We start from the raw sequence: 22,174 nt of genomic DNA on the forward strand, positions 1-22,174 counted from the left end.
CAACTAATATAAGAGTTTCATAGTGTACTTCCGGTGAAATTTCCTATTTATTTATTTATGGGAGTTAAACATGATCTTCAAAGACAAACTTCTAGATAATTTGTAGGGAAACGTGAGTATTCATCTTATAAATGGTAGAAGGTGCAACAGAATAACAAACATGATGAGGGAGGACAAGGAAGACGAATGACTGGAGTATATGGGCATTGTTGCATTTCCACATCACTTAGGAACAAATTAGCTTATGTTCTACAGTCTATGACTGACAGTGACATACCAGGCCTCAGTTTCACACTTGTTGTTCTTCAATTGCTCAGTCATGTCCGACTCTTTGCAACCCCATAGACTGCAGCACATCAGGCTGTCCTGCTCATCAACAATTCCCGGAGCTAGTTCGTACTCATGTCCATGGAGTTGGTGATGCCATCCAACCATCTCATCCTCTGTCATCCCCTTCTCCTCCTGCCCTCAATCTTTGCCAGCAACAGGGTCTTTTCCAATAAGTCAGCTCTTCACATCAGGTAGCCAAATTGTTGGAGTTTCAGCTTTAGCATCAGTCCTTCCAATGAATATTCAGGATTGATTTCCTTTAGAATTGACTGGTTTGATCTCCTTGCAGTCTAAGGGACTCTCAAGAGTCTTCAACACCACAGTTCAAAAGCATCAATTCTTTGGTGCTCAGCTTTCTTTATGTTCCAACTCTCATATGCCTACATGACTACTGGAAAAAAAAACCATAGCTTTGACTAGACAGACCTTTGTTGGTAAAGTACTGTCTTTGCTTTTCAATATGCTGTCTAGGTTGGTCATAGCTTTTCTTCCAAGGAGCAAGCGTCTTTTAATTTCAAGGATGTAATCACCATCTGTGGTGATTTTGGAGCCCCCCACAAACATAAATTCTGAAACTGTTTCCATTGTTTCCTCATCTATTTGCCATGAAGTGATGGGACTGGATGCCATGATCTTTGTTTTTTGAATGCTGAGTTTTAAGCCAGCTTTTTAACTCTCGTCTTTCATCATGAGGCTCTTTAGTTTCTCTGCTTTCTGCCATAAGGGTGGTTTTATCTACATAGTTGCGGTTATTGATATTTCTCCCAGCAGTCTTGATTTCAGCTTGTGCTTCATTCAGCCTGGCATTTTGCATGATGTGCTCTGAATAGAAGTTAAATAACAAGGGTGACAATATACAGCCTTGATGTATTCCTTTCCCAATTTGGAATCAGCCCATTGCTCCATGTCCAGTTCTAACTGTGGCTTCTTGATCTGCATACAGGTTTCTCAGGAGGCAGGTATGGTGTTCTGGTATTCCCATCACTTTAAGAATCTTCCAGAGTTTGTTGTGATCCACAAAGTAAAAAGTTTTTGTGTAGTCAATGAAGCAGAAGTAGATGTTTTCTGGAATTCTCTTGTGTTTTCAATGATCCAATGGATGTTGGCAATTTGATCTCTGGTTCCTCTGCCTTTTCTAAATCTAGCTTGAAAATCTGGAAGCTTTTGGTTCATGTACTGTTGAAGCCTAGGTTGAAGAGTTTTAAGCATTACTTTGCTAGCATGTGAAATGAGTGCAATTGTGCAGTAGTTTGAACATTATTTGGCATTGTCTTTCTTTGGGATTGGTATGAAAACTGACCTTTACCAGTGCTGTGGCCACTGCTGAGTTTTCCAAATTTGCTGGCATACAGAGGGTAGCATGTTAACAGCATCATCTTTTAAGATTTGAAACAGCTCAGCTGAAAAAAAGTGGTCCACTGGAGAAGGTAATGCAAACCACTTCAGCATTCTTGCCTTGAGAACCCCATGAACAATATGAAAAGGCAAAAAGATTTGATACTAAAAGATGAACTCCCCAGGTCACTAGATGCCCAACATACTACTGGAGAAGAGTGAAGAAATAGCTCCAGAAGGAATGTAGAGGCTGAGCCAAAGTGAAAACAATGCCCCATTGTGGATATATCTGGTGGTGAAAGGAAAGTCCAATGCTGTAAAAAACAATATTGTATAGGAACCTGGAATGTTAGGTCCATGAATCAGGTTCACATAGCCCAAAGATTAACAAGACTCTGCTCAGAAAAGGATGAGGAAAGATATCTTTAATTTGCTGAGAAAAATATTCTTAAAAAATAGAAGTTCTAGATAAGTAGCAACCAAGTAAAAGAGATGCTTGTTCTCATTTAAATTGCTTGGCTTTATCTTTCAATAAGGATTTTGTTTATTTTTAATGAAATATGTATATATATATATAATGTATATATATATATATAATATATATATATATTAATGTGCACAACAAGATGTTTGACATAAATGTACACTGGGAAATGATTACTGTAGTTAAAACAGTTAACATATCCATTGCCTCATGTAGTTATCTTTTTGTGTGTGCAGTGAAAACACTTATAATCTACTCTCTCAGAAAATTTCAAGTACACAACATGGTTAAATAAGGATGTTTTAAAAATGAAACAGCCCAGGACAGAGAGATATCTAAGATCTTGTTTATCAAGAGCTCTCCAGCACATGGCACTGGTGTATCTGTGGCAGTTCATTTGTAAAGACATCTGAAATACTTAACTCCTTTTATACTAGATAAGACTAGAGTAAAATATAGAATAATTTTATAGCATTTCTCAATACAAAAACACTAGAAACATCAAACCAGATTTTATTAAAGCTGCTATAATGTATACTAAAAAAAACAAATATTGTATTAAGAAAATAACTTCAATGAATAGCAACATAAATACCCTCTAAAATTGCTAAAAACAATTTAAAATTTCAAGTTTTCTTCCATTCAACCATTTTCTTTAGTATTATCAAAAACAATCATACCTACAGAATATCATGAGTGAGTCTAATTTGGCACAGATTTCACTTATATTTGTATTTAGTAAGCACAATTATATTAAACATGACTAGATGCATCATTTAAAATATAATCATTTATTTTATTAAACACATATTTTTCTCCTAAATTTAATGTTATAGATCCAATCACTGAAGTCACTTTTAAACACAACTTTGATGTAAATGAATGTTTAAATGAAAAACAACAAAATTTCCATGAATATCACAATAAGATTTAGGCAAGAAAACATTGAAAATCAGTTTGATAATTTTGATACCTATTTTTTAATTAGATTTCAATATAAGTTTAGCGGGTATTATGTACCAGCCTATGCATAAAGTTATCAAAGGCAGCCCTGGTCTGATCTCCAAACAAAACTTCTCATCATATATTGGTAAAGTTTGCTCAAACAAGAACAAATTGGCTTGAAACAAATATCTAGTATGTCTGGTAAGGAGTAAATGACACCAGTTACAAAATTTTTAATCTACAGAGAACTTTCCCAAAATGCTCCTGATTCTTCAGAGGAGGTACAAACTTTTGTACCAAATGACACTTACCTTGCGGTAAATCATATGGCACATGGCTACTCTTAATCTCATTCCTATACGCTGAGCGTAATATGAGGAAAAGTGCTGCAGAATTGCCCAAATGACAAGGCAGACATTCAGTACAGCGGTGTAGCCATAGGCTTTGAACAAAGTCCCAGAATCAGAGGGGTCATAGTTTTGAAAGTAAGTAAGTAAGCCCTCAAAATATGTCGGTAAGAGTACTCTGAAGATTTCCTAAAAGGAAAGGAAAAGAAACCTTAATTAGAAATACAAGCCATACCAGTTTTTCTTATCAGTTTCACTTTTTTTTATTTAATTTTTGCTGTGGTTCAGTTGCTAAGTCATGTCCATTTCTTTGTGACCCCATGGACTACAGCATGCAAGGCTTCCCTGTCCTTCACTGTCTCTCTCATGTCCATTGAGTCAGTGATGCCATTTTACTATCTCATCCTGTCACCCCCTTCTCCTTGTGCCCTCAATCTTTCCTAGCATCAAGGTCTTTTCCACTGAGTTGACTCTTTGCATCAGGTGGCCAAAGGATTGGAGCTTCAGTTTCAGCATCAGTCCTTCCAATAAATATTCAGGATTGATTTCCTTTAGGATTGACTGCTTTGATCTCCTTGAAGTCAAAGGGACTCTTTAGAGTCTTCTCCAGCACCACAGTTTGAAAGCATTAATTCTTCAGTGCTCAACTTTCTTTACAGTCCAACTCTCACATCTGTACATGACTACTGGAAAAAACAAAGTTTTGACTATGTGAACCTTTATTGGCACAGTAAAGTATAGTTGATTTCCAATGCTATGTTAGTTTCAGGTATACAGCAAAGTGATTCAGGTATACATGTATATATTCTTTTTCAGATTCTTCTCCCATATAGGTTATCACAGATTACTGAATAGAGTTCCCTGTGCTACACAGTGCTGTCTGCTCACTGTCTGATGCTTTGCAACCTTATAGACTGTAGCCTGCCAGGCTCCTCTGTCCATGGGATTCTCCAGGCAAGAATACTAGAATGGGTTGCCATTTCCCCCTCTAGGGGATCTTCCTGACCCAGGGATCAAAACCACATTGCCTGCATCTCCTGCATTAGCAGGTGGATACTTTACCACTAAACCACGTGGGAAGCCCCATGCTATACAGTAGGTCCTTGTTAATTATTAATATCAATTTCATATATAGTAGTGTGTATATGTTCACCTCAAAGTCCTAATTTATTCCTCCCCCTGCCTTTCCCCTTTGAAAACCATAAGTGTGTTTTTGAAGTCTGTTTGGAACAACATTCATTTGTATCATTTTTTTTAGATTCCACATATAACTGATACCATATGATATTTGTCCTTCTCTATCTGACTTACTTCACTCAGCATTATAATCTCTAAGCCCATCCATGTGATTGCAAATGGTATTATTTCATTCTTTTTTGTGACTGAGTAATATTTCATTATATATACATACCACATCTTCTTTATCCATTTCTCTGTCAATAGAATTTATATTGCTTCTAGACTATTGAAAATAGTGATACAATGAACACTGAGGTGCATGTGTCTTTTCAAATTATGGTTTCCTCCAGATACATGCCCAGTAGAGGGATTGCTGGATCATGTGGTAGTTCTATTTTTTAGTTTTTTTTTTTGTTGTTTTGTTTTGAGGAACCTCCATTCTCACCAACAGTGTAGGAGGTTTACTTTCTCACCACATCTTCTCCAGCATTTATTATTTTCGGACTTTTTGATGATAGTTATTCTGACTGGTGTCAGGTGACAACTCATAGTAGTTTGATTGGCATTTCTCTAATAATTAACAATGTTAAGCATCTTTTCATGTGCTTTTTGGCCATCTGTATGTTTCCTTTTGAGAAATGTCTATTTAGACCTTCTGCCGTTTTTTGTTTTGTTTTGTTTTGTTTTCTATATATGGAGCTGCATGAGCTGTTATATATTTTGGAGATTAATCCCTTGTCAATCACTTCATTTGCAAATATTTTCTTCCATCCTGTGGGTTGTCTTTTCATAAAAGGAGAAATCAACATTGGCCAAAAAATAGTGGGGGACTTTAGCACTCCACTTACATCAATGGACAGATCATAGAGACAGAACAATCAATAAGGAAACAGAGGCCTTAAATGACATATTAGACCATATGGACATAATTGATATTTATATGACATTCTATATGAAAGCAGCAGAAAACACATTCTCTTCAAGTGCACATGGAACATTCTCCAGGATAACTAACATGCTGGGCCACAAAGCAACCCTCAGTAAATTTAAGAACACTGAAATCATGTCAAACATCTTATCCATCCACAACATTATGGACTACAAATCAATGACAAGGGGAAAACTGTAAAAAAAAAAAAAAAAAAAGAGAGAGAGAGAGAAAGAGAGAAAGATATGAAAGCTAAATAATATCTTACTGAGCAATCAATGCATCACTGAAGAAATCGAGGAAACCAAAAAATGCCTAGAGACAAATGAAAACACAATGATCCTAAACTTATGGGATACAGCAAAAACAGTTCTAAGAGGGAAGTTTATACTAATACAATCTTATCTCAGGAAACAATAAAAATCTCAAATAGACAACCTAACCTTACACCTCAAGCAACTAGAGAAAGAAGTACAAACAAAATTCAAAGATAGGAGAGGGGAAAAATGATAAATATCAGAGCAGATGTGGATTAAATAGAGATAAAGAAAACAATAGAAAAGATCAATGAAACTAAAAGCTGGTTCATCAAAAATATAAGCAAAATTGATAAGCCTTTAACCAGATTTATCAAGAAAAAAAGGAAGAGGGCTCAAATCAACAAAGTTAGAAATGAAAAAGAAGTTACAATGGACACTAAAGAAATACAAAGAAATATGAGAGATTACTACAAGCAAATATATGCCAAGAAAGTGGACAACCTGGAAGAAATGAACAAGTGTTTAGAAAAGTAAAACTTTCCAAGATTGAAGTTTGAACCAGGTAGAAATAGAAAATATGAACAGAAAATAGAAAATATGAACTAATCATAAATACTGAAATTGAAACTGTGAGTAAAAACCTCCCAAAAAACAAAAGTCCAGGACCTGATGGCTTCAAAGACAAAGATACCATAAAAAAAGGAAAATTACAAGCTAATCTCACTGATGAACATAGAAACAAAAATCCTCAACAAAATACTAGCAAATCAAATGGGATTTACTTCAGGGAGGCAAGGACTCTTCAGTATATGCAAATCCATCAATGTGATATATTACATTAACAAATTGAAGAATAAAAGCCATATGACCATCTCAATAGATGCAGAAAAAGCTTTCAACAAAATCCAACACCCATTTATGATAAAAAATTTGCAGAAAGTGGGCATAGAGGGAACTTACCTAAAGAAAATAAAGGCCATATGACACAAACTCACAGCTAACATACTTAATGGTGAAAAGTTGAAAGTATTTCCTCTAAGATCAGGAACAAAAAAAGGATGCCCATTCTTGCCACTCTTATTCAACATAGTTTTTAAAGTCCTAGCCACAGCAATCAGAGAAGAAAAAGAAATAAAGGAATCCAAATTGGAAAAGAAGTAAAATTTTCACTGTTTGCAAATGACATGATACTATACAGAGAAATTTCTAAAGCTGCTACCAGAAAACTACTAAAGCTCATCAATGAATTCAGTAAGCTTTCAAGAAACAAAATCAATACGAATAAATCTCTTCCATTTCCTACACAAACCAGCTTCACCTTTATTATTAGCATATTAAAATGGCATTTTCACAAAATGCTACACTCATGACTAATCTAAAAGAAAAATTTACAGATCCACTCTCTTCTATAAGACAAGAAGAGAATAGCTTTAAACTTAAGCCAAAATATTTCAAGGTAATAAATCCTTGGTACATTGTGTTTGGTACACTGTGGATGCTCAATAAATATTATATCCAGCTCGCTTTGACAGCACATATACTAAAATTGGAATGATACAGAGAAGATTAGTATGGCCCCTGTGCAAGGATGACATGCAAATTCATGAAGCATTCCATATTTTTGTGCTGGGAAAACTGGTCAACCACTTGTAAAAGAATGAAACTAGAACACTTTCTAACACCATACACAAAAATAAACTCAAAATGGATTAAAGATCTAAATGTAAGACCAGAAACTATAAAACTCCTAGAGGAGAACAGAGGCAAAACACTCTCTGACATAAATCACAGCAAGATCCTCTATGACCCACCTCCCAGAATATTGGAAATAAAAGCAAAAATAAACAAATGGGACCTAATGAAACTTAAAAGTTTTGCACAACAAAGGAAACTATAAGCAAGGTGAAAAGACAACCTTCAGATTGGGAGAAAATAATAGCAAAATGAAGAAACAGACAAAGGATTAATCTCAAAAATATACAAGCAACTCCTGAAGCTCAATTCCAGAAAAATAAATGACCCAATCAAAAAATGGGCCAAAGAACTAAACAGACATTTCTCCAAAGAAGACATACAGATGGCTAACAAACACATGAAAAGATGCTCAACATCACTCATTATCAGAGAAATGCAAATCAAAACCACAAATGAGGTACCATTTACACGCCAGTCAGAATGGCTGCTATCCAAAAGTCTACAAGCAATAAATGCTGGAGAGGGTGTGGAGAAAAGGGAACCCTCTTACACTGTTGGTGGGAATGCAAACTAGTACAGCCACTATGGAAAACAGTGTGGAGATTTCTTAAAAAACTGGAAATAGAACTGCCATATGACCCAGCAATCCCACTTCTGGGCATGCACACTGAGGAAACCAGATCTGAAAGAGACACGTGCACCCCAATGTTCATCGCAGCACTGTTTATAATAGCCAGGACATGGAAGCAACCTAGATGCCCACAGCAGACGAATGGATAAGGAAAGCTGTGGTATATATACACAATGGAATATTACTCAGCCATTAAAAGAATACATTTGAATCAGTTCTAATAGATGATAAACTTGAGCACCCCATATTCAGATGACCACGTAAAGCCAGAATAAGATTAAAAGACCAATAACATTTACTAAATGCATATATATGGAATTTAGAAAGATGGTAACGATAATCCTATACGCAAAACAGAAAAAAAGACACAAATGTACAGAACAGACTTTTGGACTTTGTGGTAGAAGGCGAGGGGATGACCTGATCAGTGAACAGCATGAAACATGATATTATTCAATGTAAACAGATCGCCCAAAGTCAGGCTGTATTCATGACAATGCTCGGGCTGGTGCACTGGGAATGACACAGAGGAGGGCATGGAGGGGAGCTGGGAGGGTCAGATGGAGAAACATGTAAATCCATGGCTGATTCATGTCAATGTATGGCAAAAACCACTACAATATTGTAAAGTAATTAGCCTCCAACTAATAAAAATAAATGGAAAAAAAAATAAAGTAGAAACACAAAACTTGGGGGAAAAAATTACATCCAGTGTTTTAGAACACATTTACTAAAACACCAAGTGAGTCTTTGCCTAAGATGAATGAGGAAAAGGTGACAGAAGAAGGATAAGAAATTTGCTTCCAGATGAACAAACCCTGCTGGTAGCCTGCCCCTGTCCCCTGTAGTCTCAACATCCCAGCCCAACAGAAAGTCAAGATGGCTCATGTAGGCAAGACACACTCCTGCTCTCATCTTCTGCTTTAAGAAGAGCCTTTATGAACTGACACATTGGCACAAAAACAGATCCAAGCTTTCCCAGCCAGAATTCCACATGTCAGCAGATCAAGATATCAGACTTTAGCTTTTGTTGGAGTGTCACAAATAAACCAGGCTTGGGAGGTTCCCAGATGCTCAGCTCCAGATGTCACTGCATCAATATATCTCTAGACCCTTAGAAGCTGGGATGTTCTTGGAGTTGAAAATTAAACACAGCAGAAGACAAGCTAAAAATAAAATATCCATGGTTCTCCATCAGCCACACACTGCAGGTGTTGGTTGTAGGAAATTATTTCTTCTCCAGAGCAAAAATTTAAAATACTAAACCAATCAGTTGGGAGGCATTAGGGCTTAACTCCTGAGTGAGTAAGACTTACAGAAAGCAATTGTCTTTCCCCAAAAATTAGCAACACTTGCGAACCCTGCCAAATAGCTACTCCACCAAACATCCTACTACTTCCTCCCTGTAGTCACCCTTGAGAAGGTACCCTTTTTCCCCAGCAAGGAAAACAAAACTCTCAACACTAATTCAAGTAACAAAATGTAAACACTTTGACCCTCAACATCATTTCCTCCACAGACTTGTCAAAAGACAAACTGCCAAAAGTTTGGAAATCTTTCTGGAATTCCATTTTGAGATAAATTTTTCCTTTTAAGCAATCACCTTACTAACACAGACAAGATAAACAACTGACAGGCCTGCATTGATAGCTCTCTTCTCTCTATCTGAAGTTGAGGAACCAATGCACAAGAGGAAGGGAAAGTAGAATCCAAAACACCAAACATAAGACAAAACTAACAAGCATTTTCTGCTCAGCCAACTAGTACCCAATCAGGATATTACAGAAAGCTATCCTCATCCCTCAGATGGGTGTGACATTGAACTCCAACACTCCTGTTTTGTTGCACACACATGTTCGCACCCTGCATCAACTGCTTTGTCTTCCAAGAGGTCACAGAAGTTTTCATCTACTATAGAGAAGTAGGGCTTCCCCAAAGGCTCAGTGTTAAAGAATCTGCCTGCAATGCAGGAGATGCAGTAGGAGCTGCAGATTCAATCCCTGGGTGAGGAAGATCCCCTGGAGAAGGAAATGGCAACCCACTCTAGTATTCTTGCCTAGAGAATTCCATGGACAGTGGAGCCTGGCAGGCTACAATCCATGGGGTTGCAAGAGTCAGACATGACTTAGCAACTAAACAGCAACAATAGAGAAGTAAGTGAATAATGCTTAGTTAAATATGAGTAAGATGATCAAATCAGAGCAAGATGCTCAGTTCTCAAAAGCACAAAGGCTCACTATTACCTTTCCAGAATGCTTCATCATTCATTTCAAGGGGCATGAAGAGCTTAAAAGAGCCCCTCATACAATAGATGGTAAAACAGACCTTTTCTAGAGTTTACTGAGGTGGAACAGGAGGCTTGCATAGAGAAGCAAGAATGTCAAACTGGACACATGCACAGTTCCAGCACAAGTATGGCCAAGGACAGCCCAGTGCTGCAGCCTGCAAATCTGGGGCTCTCCACCAGAAGCCCAGCACTAACACCTGCCTTCCCAAACTGTCCTAAAACTTATGATAGTCTCTGGGAATCACTGTTGCCTGTTACTCAGAGCCTTGATTGAGCCTAACATTGGTATAATTATAAGAGAAAGTAAGAGAAATATCACCCACCAAAGTGCATACCAACAGATGCAACCAATTCAGAAAAAAAAAAAAAAAGTACAAATAAAGGTATGTCATTACTGTTTAAGTGTCAGGATTTTTATACTAAAAGACATCATTTAATAACCCAGTTGAAAAAACAGTTTCATTAAGAAGTAATGCCAGTTCATGGACCATAGCTTCAGCTCCTCTGTCTATTCTTGATCCTGAACCTCAGCTAGTAAGAAATACAACAGCTGAGAAAATATTCACTATCAAACCTGAAACTACCAAATTAAAATTTTCTGGCTAAGTAGGAACAAGGACAAAAATTACCCACATAAATCTTTCACTTTTTACATCAATGAAAATTTTTTCCACAAACCAACTGAAAATAGTTGTATTCCTTCAAAATTTTCTTCACAACTATAAAACCATATGAGATTTTTTTTAAAGAGCCCAACTTAATTCCAGAATGCTCATCATTCAAAGTTCTCTGAGAGTCTCAGAGTCTCTGAAGCAGACATTTCTTGGTGGAGTCCTTTGTATTCAGCCTCTTAAAAGCATCATCTGTTTGACCCCATGTCTTGGTTCAGGGGAACTTCTTACACATCTGATGCTAGAACTTCCTCAGTGGGTAAAATGCCTCCTCCATGTTTCCCCATGAAACATTTCTTGCCCAATTCCATGATCTTTGATTTATGAGGTGGAAAAAGGGAAACAGGAGGGAGCTAAGATGGTGGAGGAATAGGATGGGGAGACCACTTTATCCCCCACAAATTCATTGAAAGATCATTTGAACGCTGAGCAAACTCCACAAAACAGCTTCTGATTGCTAGCAGAGGACATCAGACACCCGGAAAAGCAGCCCATTGTCTTTGAAAGGAGGTAGGACAAAATATAAAAGATAAAAAGAGAGACAACAGAGTTAGGGACAGAGATCCATCCCGGGAAGGGAGTCTTAATAGACGAAGTTTCCAAACACCAGGAAACCCTCTCACTGGCGGGTCTGAGGGAAGTTTTCAAACCTCGGAGGGCAACCTAGCTGGGGGGAAAAATAAATAAAACCCACAGATTACATGCCTAAAAGCAACTCCCAGCAGAAAAGTACCCCAGACGCTCGCATCGGCCACCAGCAAGTGGGGGCTGAACAGAGAGGAGCAGGCAGCATTGCTTAGGGTACTGACTGGGCCTGAAAGCCCTGAGGGCAATCTGAAGGAGCTAACAAGAGATAGCAACTTAAACTGTGGGATAGCAAGAGAGAGAGAGAATTAACCTGGGGAAAGCCTTAAATTTAGGCACTACCCACTGGTTCCCAGAACAAAGGACTGAGCAATTCCAGAGAAGAGCTAGCCGGCTGTGGACCGGCCCATCCCCTGCTGGAGGCAGGCGGCAGGGGAGAGGGGAAAGGGGCAAACTTGGCCCCAGAGATGGCACCCCCTACCAAACTGCAAGCAGGCTTCCAGTCTCTAACCAAAGACGTCCTGAGATTCTGGATGGTTGACATCTGCTGGGAGGGTCGCAGCTAGAGACCAGCTCCCCAGAAGAGACACAAGGCACACCGGACCACACGTGCAGAAGCTGAGGCTGGGACCTCGGAGGGAATAAGGCACAATGCACCCAGGGAGAGTGCGCTTCTCAAGCTCCTGGCTGCCTGAGCTGCTCTGACCGGGGAAGGCACAAAAGGCAGGCCCAAGTCTGCGTCTTTGTGGAGTACCTGAAAACTGGAACCTGAGTGGCTTAGGCCTGGGAAGTGCACGCAACTCAGGGCCCGCTCCCTGGAGAGCAGCCTGGAGCCTGAGCAGTGTAGACGGGGAAAGCACACACGCTGCGCGCCGGGGCAAACCCAGTGAGGCCGGAACACTGCGAGTGTTCCCCACACACGTCAGTGACATTTGTCTGCAGTGTCCCTCCACCCCCACAGCACGATTGAACAAGCGAACCTAAACAAGAGACCACCTCCACTCACTTGTGTCAGGGCAGAAATTAGACACTGAAGAGACCTACAAACAGAAGCCAAATAAACAAAGGGAACCACTTTAGAAGAGATAGGTGCAACAGATTAAAATCCCTGTAGTTGACACCAACTACACTGGACGGGGCCTATAGATATTGAGAAGTGTAAGCTGGAACAAGGAGCTATCTGAAACTGAACTGAACCCACACTGCCTGAAATCGCCACAGAGAAATTCCTAGATATATTTTTACTATTATTATTTTTTTAATTAAAAAAATCTTTTTCTCTTCTTTTTTTTTTTAAAAGTCCTCTATTACTCCTCTATTACCCCCTTAAGTTTCATTTTTATAACCCACTATAACCTGGCAAAAAAAAAAAAAAAAATGGACCCTATTTTTAAAGCGAACTTCATATATATTTCTTAAATTTTTTGTGTGTTTTTGTTGTTTTTTAATATTGTATTTTTAAGAGTCTAACCTCTACTCTAGATTTTTAACCTTTATTTTTCAGTATTTGATATCAATTTTGGACATTAAAGAATCCAACCTTCAGTATCCATTTTTACTCAGGAGTGTGATTACTGGTTTGATCACTCTCTCCCCATTGTGACTCTCCTTTTTCTCCCCCAGATCACCCCTATTTCCTCCCTCCCCCTTCTCTTCTCAATCCAATTCTGTGAATTTCTGTGGGTGTTCTGGGCTGTGGAGAACACTTAGGGAACAGAGTACAACCTAGATCTGTCTCTCTTCTCTTGAATTCCCCTTTTTCTCCACCTGCTCACCTCTATCTCCTTCCTCCCTCTCCTCTTCTTCATGTAACTCTGTGAACCTCTCTGGGTGTCCCGCACGGTGGAGAATCCTTTCACCATTAACCTAGAAGTTTTATTATCAGTGCTGTGTGGATGGAGAAGTCTTGAGGCTACTGGAAGAATAATACTGAAATCCAGAGGCAAGAGACTTAAGCCCCAAACCTGAGAACACCAGAGAACTCCTGACTACAGGGAACATTAATTAATAAGAGATCATCCAAAAGCCTCCATACCTACACTGAAACCAACCACCAACCGAGAGCCAATAATTTCAAGAGCAAGACATACCGTGCAAATTCTCCAGCAACGCAGGAACATAGCCCTGAGCGTCAACATACAGGCTGCCCAAAGTCACACCCAACACATAGGCCCATCTCAACTCATTACTGGACACTCCATTGCACTCCAGAGAGAAGAAATCCAGCTCCACCCACCAGAACACCGACGCAAGCTTCCCTAACCAGCAAACCTCAACAAGCCAAACATCAAGCACCACCCACTGGGAGAAACCTCCACAATAAAAAGGAACCACAGACCACCAGAATACAGAAAGGCCACCCCAAATACAGCAATCTAAATAAGATGAAAAGGCAGAGAAATACCCAGCAGGTAAAGGAACATAATAAATGCCCACCAAGCCAAACAAAAGAAGAGGAGATAGGGAATCTACCTGAAAAAGAATTTAGACTAATGATAATAAAAATGATCCAAAATCTTGAAAACAAAATAGAGTTACAGATAAATAATCTGGAGACAAAGGTTGAGAAGATGCAAGAAATGTTTAACAAGGACCTAGAAGAAATAAAAAAGAGTCAATTAAATATGAATAATGCAATAAATGAGATCAAAAACACTCTGGAGGGAACCAACAGTAGAATAATGGAGGCAGAAGATAGGATAAGTGAGGTAGAAGATAAAATGGTGGAAATAAATGAAGCAGAGAGGAAAAAAGAAAAAAGCATTAAAAGAAATGAGGACAACCTAGGGACCTCTGGGACAATGTAAAACGCCCCAACATTTGAATCATAGGAGTCCCAGAAGAAGAAGACAAAAAGAAAGGCCATGAGAAAATACTCAAGGAGATAATAGCTGAAAACTTCCCTAAAATGGGGAAAGAAATCGCTACACAGATCCAAGAAACACAGAGAGTCCCAAAGAGGATAAACCCAAGGCAAACCACCCCAAGATATATATTAATCAAATTCACAAAGATCAAACACAAAGAACAAATATTAAAAGCAGTGAGGGGAAACAACAAATAACACACAAAGGGATTCCCATAAGGATAACAGCTGATCTATCAATAGAAACTCTTCAGGCCAGAAGGGAATGGCAGGACATACTTAAAGTAATGAAAGAGAATAACCTACAACCTAGATTACTGTACCCAGCAAGGATCTCATTCAGATATGAAGGAGAATTCAAAAGCTTTACAGACAAGCAAAAGTTGAGAGAATTCAGCACCACCAAACCAGCTCTTCAACAAATGCTAAAGGATCTTCTCTAGACAGTAAACTCAGAAAGGTTGTATGAACACGAACCTGAAACAACAAAACAAATGGCCATGGGACCATTCTTATCAATAATTACCTTAAATGTAAATGGGTTGAATGCCCCAACCAAAAGACAAGACTGGCTGAATGGATACAAAAGCAAGACCCCTATATATGTTGTCTACAAGAGACCCACCTCAAAGCAAGGGACACATACAGACTGAAAGTGAAGGGCTGGAAAAAAATATTTCACACAAACGGAGACCAAAAGAAAGCAGGAGTCGCAATACTCAGATAAAATAGACTTTAAAATAAAGGCTGTGAAAAGAGACAAGGAAGGACACTATATAATGATCAAAGGATCAATCCAAGAAGAAGATATAACAATTATAAATATATATGCATCCAATATAGGAGTACCACAGTATGTAAGGCAAATGCTAACAAGAATGAAAGGAGAAATTAACAATAACACAACAATGGTGGGAGACTTTAATACCCCACTCACACCTATGGATAGATCAACTAAACAGAAAGTTAAAAAGAAAACACAAATTTTAAATGACACAATGGTCCAGCTAGACCTAATTGATGTCTATAGGACATTTCACCCCAAAACAATCAATTTCACCTTCTTCTCAAGTGCATACGGAACCTTCTCCAGAATAGATCACATCCTGAGCCATAAATCTAGCCTTGGTAAATTCAAAAAAATTGAAATCATTCCAGTCATCTTTTCTGACCACAATGCAGTAAGATTAGATCTCAATTACAGAGAAGAGAAAAAAAAAAAAAAAAACGATTAAAAATTCAAACATATGGAGGCTGAATAACACGCTTCTGAATAACCAACAAATCATAGAAGAGATCAAAAAAGAAATCAAAATATGCATAGAAATGAATGAAAATGAAAACACAACAACCCAAAACCTATGGAACACTGTAAAAGCAGTGCTAAGGGGAAGATTCATAGCAATACAGGCTTACCTCAAGAAACAAGAAAAAAGTCAAATAAATAACCTAACTCTACACCTAAAGCAAATAGATAAGCAAGAAATTAAGAACCTCAGGGTTAGTAGAAGGAAAGAAATCTTAAAAATTAGGGCAGAAATAAATGCAAAAGAAATGAAAGACACCCTAGCAAAAAACAACAAAGCTAAAATCTGGTTTTTTGAAAAGGTAAATAAAATTCACAAACCATTAGTCAGACTCATCAGGAAACAAAGAGAGAAGAACCAAATCAACAAAATTACAAATGAAAATTGAAAGATCACAACAGACAATTCTGAAATACAAAGGATCATAAGAGACTACTACCAGCAGTTCTATGTGAATAAAATGGACAACTTGGAAGGAATGAACAAATTCTTAGAAGACTATAGCTTTCCAAAACTGAACCAGGAAGAAATAGAAGATCTTAACAGACCCATCACAAGCAAGGAAATCGAAACTGTAATCAGAAATCTTCCAGCAAACAAAGCCCAGGACCAGATGGCTTCACAGCTGAATTCCACCAAAAATTTAGAGGGGACTAACACTGATCTTACTCAAACTCTTCCAGAAAATTGCAGAAGAAGGCAAATTTCCAAACTCATTCTATGAGACCCCCATCACCCTAATACCAAAACCAGACAAAGATGCTGCAAAAAAAGAAAACTACAGGCCAATATCACTGATGAACATAGATGCAAAAATCCTTAACAAAATTCTAGCAAACAGAATCCAACAACATATTAAAAAAATCATACACCATGACCAAGAGGGCTTTATCCCAGGAATGCAAGGATTCTTTAATATCTGTAAATCAATCAATGTAATACACCACATTAACAAATTGAAAGATAAAAACCGTATGATTATCTCAATAGATGCAGAAAAAGCCTTTGACAAAATTCAACATCCATTTGTGATTAAAACTCTCCAGAAAGCAGGTATCGAAGGAACAGACCTCAACATAATGAAAGCTATATATGACAAACCCACAGCAAACATTATCCTCAATGGTGAAAAATTGAAAACATTTCCCTTAATCTCAGGAACAAGACAAGGGTGCCCACTCTCACCACTACTATTCAACATAGTTTTGGAAGTGTTTGCCACAGCAATAAGAGCAGGAAAAGAAGTAAAGGGAATCCAAATAGGAAAAGAAGAAGTAAAACTCTCACTGTTTGCACACAACGTGATCCTCTACATAGAAAACCCTAAAGACTCTACCAGAAAATTACTAGAGCTAATCAATGAACACAGTAATGTTGCAGGATATAAAATCAACACACAGAAATCCCTTGCATTCCTATACATTAACAATGAGAAAACAGAAAGAGAAATTAAGGAAAAAATACCATTCACCATTGCAACAAAAAAGAAAATACTTAGAAGTATATCTACCTAAAGAAATGAAAGACCTATATATAGAAAACTATAAAACACTGATGAAAGAAATCAAAGAGGGCATAAATAGATGGAGAAATATATCATGTTCATGGATTGGAAGAATCAATATTGTGAAAATGACTATACTACCCAAAGCAATCTATAGATTCAATGCAATCCCTATCAAGCTACCAATGGTATTTTTCACAGAACTAGAACAAATAATTTCACAATTTGTATGGAAACACAAAAAACCTCAAATAGCCAAAGCAATCTTGAGAAAGAAGAATGGAACTGGAGGAATCAACCTGCCTGACTTCAGACTCTATAACAAAGCCACAGTCTTCAAGACAGTATGGTACTTGCACAAAGACAGAAATATAGATCAATGGAACAGAATAGAAAGCCCAGAGATAAATCCACAAACCTATGGACACCTTATCTTCGACAAAGGAGGCAAGGATATACAATGGAAAAAAGACAACCTCTTTAACAAGTGGTGGTGGGAGAACTGGTCAACCACTTGTAAAAGAATGAAACTAGAACACTTTCTAACACCATACACAAAAATAAACTCAAAATGGATTAAAGGTCTAAATGTAAGACCAGAAACTATAAAACTCCTAGAGGAGAACATAGGCAAAACCCTCTCTGACATAAATCACAGCAGGATCCTCTATGACCCACCTCCCAGAATATTGGAAATAAAAGCAAAAATAAACAAATGGGACCTAATGAAACTTAAAAGCTTTTGCACTACAAAGGAAACTATAAGCAAGGTGAAAAGACTGCTTTCAGAATGGGAGAAAATAATAGCAAATGAAGCAACAGACAAAGGATTAATCTCAAAAATATACAAGCAACTCCTGCAGCTCAATTCCAGAAAAATAAATGACCCAATTAAAAAATGGGCCAAAGAACTAAACAGACATTTCTCCAAAGAAGACATACACATGGCTAACAAACACATGAAAAGATGCTCAACATCACTCATTATCAGAGAAATGCAAATCAAAACCACAGTGAGGTACCATTACCTGCCAGTCAGAATGGCTGCTATCCAAAAGTCTACAAGCAATAAATGCTGGAGAGGGTGTGGAGAAAAGGGAACCCTCTTACACTGTTGGTGGGAATGCAAACTAGTACAGCCACTGTGGAGAACAGTGTGGAGATTCCTTAAAAAACTGGAAATAAGACTGCCATATGACCCAGCAATCCCACTCCTGGGCATGCACACCGAGAAACCAGATCTGAAAGAGACACGTGCACCCCAATGTTCATTGCAGCACTGTTTATAATTGCCAGGACATGGAAGCAACCTAGATGCCCATCAGCAGATGAATGGATAAGGAAGCTGTGGTACATATACACAATGGAATATTACTCAATCATTAAAAAGAATTCATTTGAATCAGTTCTAATGAGATAGATGAAACTGGAGCCCATTATTCAGAGTGAAGTAAGCCAGAAAGATAAAGACCAATACAGCATACTAACGCATATATATGGAATTTAGAAAGATGGTAATGATAACCCTTTATGCAAAACAGAAAAAGAGGCACAGATGTATAGAACAGACTTTTGGACTCTATGGGAGAAGGAGAGGGTGGGATGTTCTGAGAGACTAGCATTGAAACAAGTATACTATCAAGGGTGAAACAGATCACCAGCCCAGGTTGGATGCAGGAGACAAGTGCTCGGGCCTGGTGCACTGGGATGACCCAGAGGGATGTGATGGAGAGGGAGGCGGGAGAGGGGATAGGGATGGGGAACACATGTAAATCCATGGCTGATTCATGTCAATGTATGGGAAAAACCACTACAATATTGTAAAGTAATTAGCCTCCAACTAATAAAAATAAATGGGAAAAAAAAAAAAAAAAAAGGAAACAAAGGATATAGAAATAAGAAACCAGGCAAAGAAAGACTGCTTGAGTCAAACAGAAGCAGAAAAGAGTGAGTTTGTGGGGAAATGAATATGCAGTTGATCTTTAGAAATGGGGAACAGGTGACAAGAGTAGAGTTTAGAAAGATCCAAAACTAAGGAAGAAAAACAGTGAATCTGGGTAAATCATAACCATCAGGATCCTAGATATACCTTTACTCCTCTTTTACACAGTGGTCTTCATCCTGACTGTACTTTAGCATCACCTAGGGGAGCAATCCTGTTAACAGCACTCAAAGGACTGAGGCCCGCCTCCAGAATCTGGTTTAGGGATGGATCCTGAAATTCCCTCTCCATGGACAAGTCTGGGTACAGGAACTAATCCCATGTAAACATCTGCTCTCCTCCTCTCCCAAAATGTCACATCATTTGAGCCTGGAAAAGCTACAGACCTACTTACAAGTACCACAAAGGCTGACTGGGTTGGTAGGTGGGTTGATTGGTTGGTTGATTGATTGGCTGTGCTTGGTCTTCATTACTGCAAATGAGCTTTCTCTAGTTGCAGCAAGCACGGGCTACTCTGTAGTTACAGTGTCCAGATTTCTCATTGTGGTGATTTCTCTTGTTGTATAGCACGGGCTGTATGCACGTGGGTTTCCTAGTTGTGGCTCCGAAGCTCTAGAGCACAGGTCAGTAGTTGTGGTGCAGTGGGGCTTAGTTGCCTTGTAGCATGTGGAATCTTTCCAGACCAGGGATAGAACCAGTGTTCCCTGCATTGGCAGGCAGATTCCTAACCGCTGGAGCACCAGGCATGTCTACCACAAAGGGTTTTAATCAGAATTCAATGTGACATATCATACTTTCAAGAAAAATCCTTATGACCCCAAGTCCTGAGGTTCCAATGATGAAATTAAGACCTTTCTGCACACTAGGAAAAATTGAGTGTTCAGAAAACACTACATTCACAAAATGAAAAGATAAATCCAAATGGGTTTGTTAAGCTGCCTCTAAAAGGAGAAGGAATTAGAATGGAACAAGGATATCAACCTTTTTAAAAAAGTAGCTTCTTCTGTTGATTTAACTTTGGAAGAATAAAAACATTATACAGAATTATAATTATAAAACAACTAATTTTTTTAAAAGCAATTCCTAAAATCTCAGAGTAAAATGAAACATAAGTAACTAAATATATACTCATCCAATTGGTTGGCAGAGCCATATTAAAAAGAACTATTTTTAAATGGTTTTAAAACAAAATAATTTGAAAATGTACCCTCTCTGTGATATATCTACTTAAAGAGAATATGAGCTGCAAAACATTCTAAAACTGTTTTGAGAAGTCACATTATGGGTGATAGTGTTCATATCATAAGGTAAAACACTTGAATATAATTATATTGTTATCATTGAAAACTGGAATTAGATATGGGACAACAGAGAATAGATAACAGGAAAAAAAAAAGAGAGATATTATAGATTAAAGAAAAATGAGATGAAGAAAAAATACTAATGTCCTGAGTCTGATTTGAATTGGAAATACTCATGTAGACTCATAATTTGTTTACCTTAAAAAAAAAAAATGTATTCTACAGCTTCCCTGGTGGTCTAGTGGTTAGGAATTCACCTGCCAAATGCAGGGGACTCTGGTTCTATTTCCGACCCAGGAAGATTCCACATGCCAGAGTGTAACTAAGCCCACGTGCCACAACTACTGAAGCCTGCATGCCCTAGAGCCTGTACTCTGCAACAAGAGAAGCCACCACAGTGAGAAGCCCACACACTACAGCTAGAGAGTAGCCCCCATTCGCAGCAACCAGAGAAAAGCCCACACAGCAACAAAGACCCAGCACAACCAAAAATAAAAATAAACCAAATAAAAAAACTGTTAAATGTATCCTCTCTTTGTCCAATCAAAAAGCTGAGAAGCAATAACTAACTAAGCATCAAGGAGCAACTCCAGTGTTCAGACTATAAATTTTAAATACCATTTCCAACCAAAAGGAGCCAGAGTTGTTTGAAGCAATGCTGATACCAGGGCTGAGGGAAAAGCTGTACAAGATGAACTAGAAATATCTTGTCACACCAGAAAGCAGAAAAGTCTAGCTAAGTCTACTAGAATATGTACAAAAGACTTAGGACCCAACCTGGATAGACTCCCACTGGCCAAAGATGGCCAAAGTTTGGCATAAGCATAACAACTGTAATCAGCATAACAACCGAAGCACATCAGAGATGCTTAAATATCCAGGGGCTTCACAAAACAAACAAAATGAATAACAACAACAACAAAATTCCTTATCCCCAGAGGAGAAGCAACTCACTATTTTGAAAACTAGTTTTTAAAATGTAAAAACAGGCAGTTCAAGATGGCAGAGTAGAAGAACATGCACTCATCTCCCCCTGCAAGAGCACCAAAATTGCAACTAACTGCTGAACAACTATTGACAGGAGGATGCTGGAACATACCAAAAAAAAAAAAAAAGATACGCCACATCCAAAAACAAAGAAGACACAGCAAGACAGTGAGAGGGGCACAATCATGATGAAATCAAATCCCATACCCATTCGGTGGGTGACCCACAGGCTGCGGAACAATAAAACCAAAGAAGTTCTCCCACTGTTGTAAAGGTTCTGAATCCCTTATCAGGCTTCCAAGCCTAGAGATCTGACAAAGGAACTGGGACCCTCCAGGGAATCTGACCTTGAAGACCAGTGGAATTTCAGACTTCCATAAGGCTGGGGGAAACAGAGACTTCAGTCATAGAGAGCACAAACAAAATCTCATGCACACCAAGACCCAAAGGAAAGGAACAGGGACCCCACAAGATCCTGAACCAGAACTACCTGCTAGTATTGGAAGGTCTCCTGTGAAGGTGTGGGTTGGCAGGGGCTCACCACAGGGTCAGGGGCACTGGAAGCAGCAGTCCAGGAAGGTCCCCCTTGA

The 22,174-nt window shown here is 38.4% G+C and overlaps 1 protein-coding gene and 1 non-coding gene across 2 annotated transcripts in view; one reads left to right on the top strand and one right to left on the bottom strand.

Moving 5' to 3' along the window:
• Positions 1–22,174, bottom strand: part of LOC122447588 (ATP-binding cassette sub-family C member 4-like) — a 337,265-nt gene that overhangs the window by 254,827 nt on the left and 60,264 nt on the right. The window contains exon 4 of the mRNA XM_043478283.1: positions 3,406–3,630. Coding sequence (XP_043334218.1) covers positions 3,406–3,630 — 225 coding nt within the window. The remainder of the gene's footprint in view (positions 1–3,405; positions 3,631–22,174) is intronic.
• On the top strand, positions 7,329–7,431 carry LOC122447669. The gene has a single exon (XR_006271330.1). It is a non-coding gene; the product is annotated as a U6 spliceosomal RNA (small nuclear RNA).

The sequence above is a fragment of the Cervus canadensis genome, chromosome 9 (assembly GCF_019320065.1).
Source record: "Cervus canadensis isolate Bull #8, Minnesota chromosome 9, ASM1932006v1, whole genome shotgun sequence".
Lineage (NCBI taxonomy): Eukaryota > Metazoa > Chordata > Mammalia > Artiodactyla > Cervidae > Cervus > Cervus canadensis.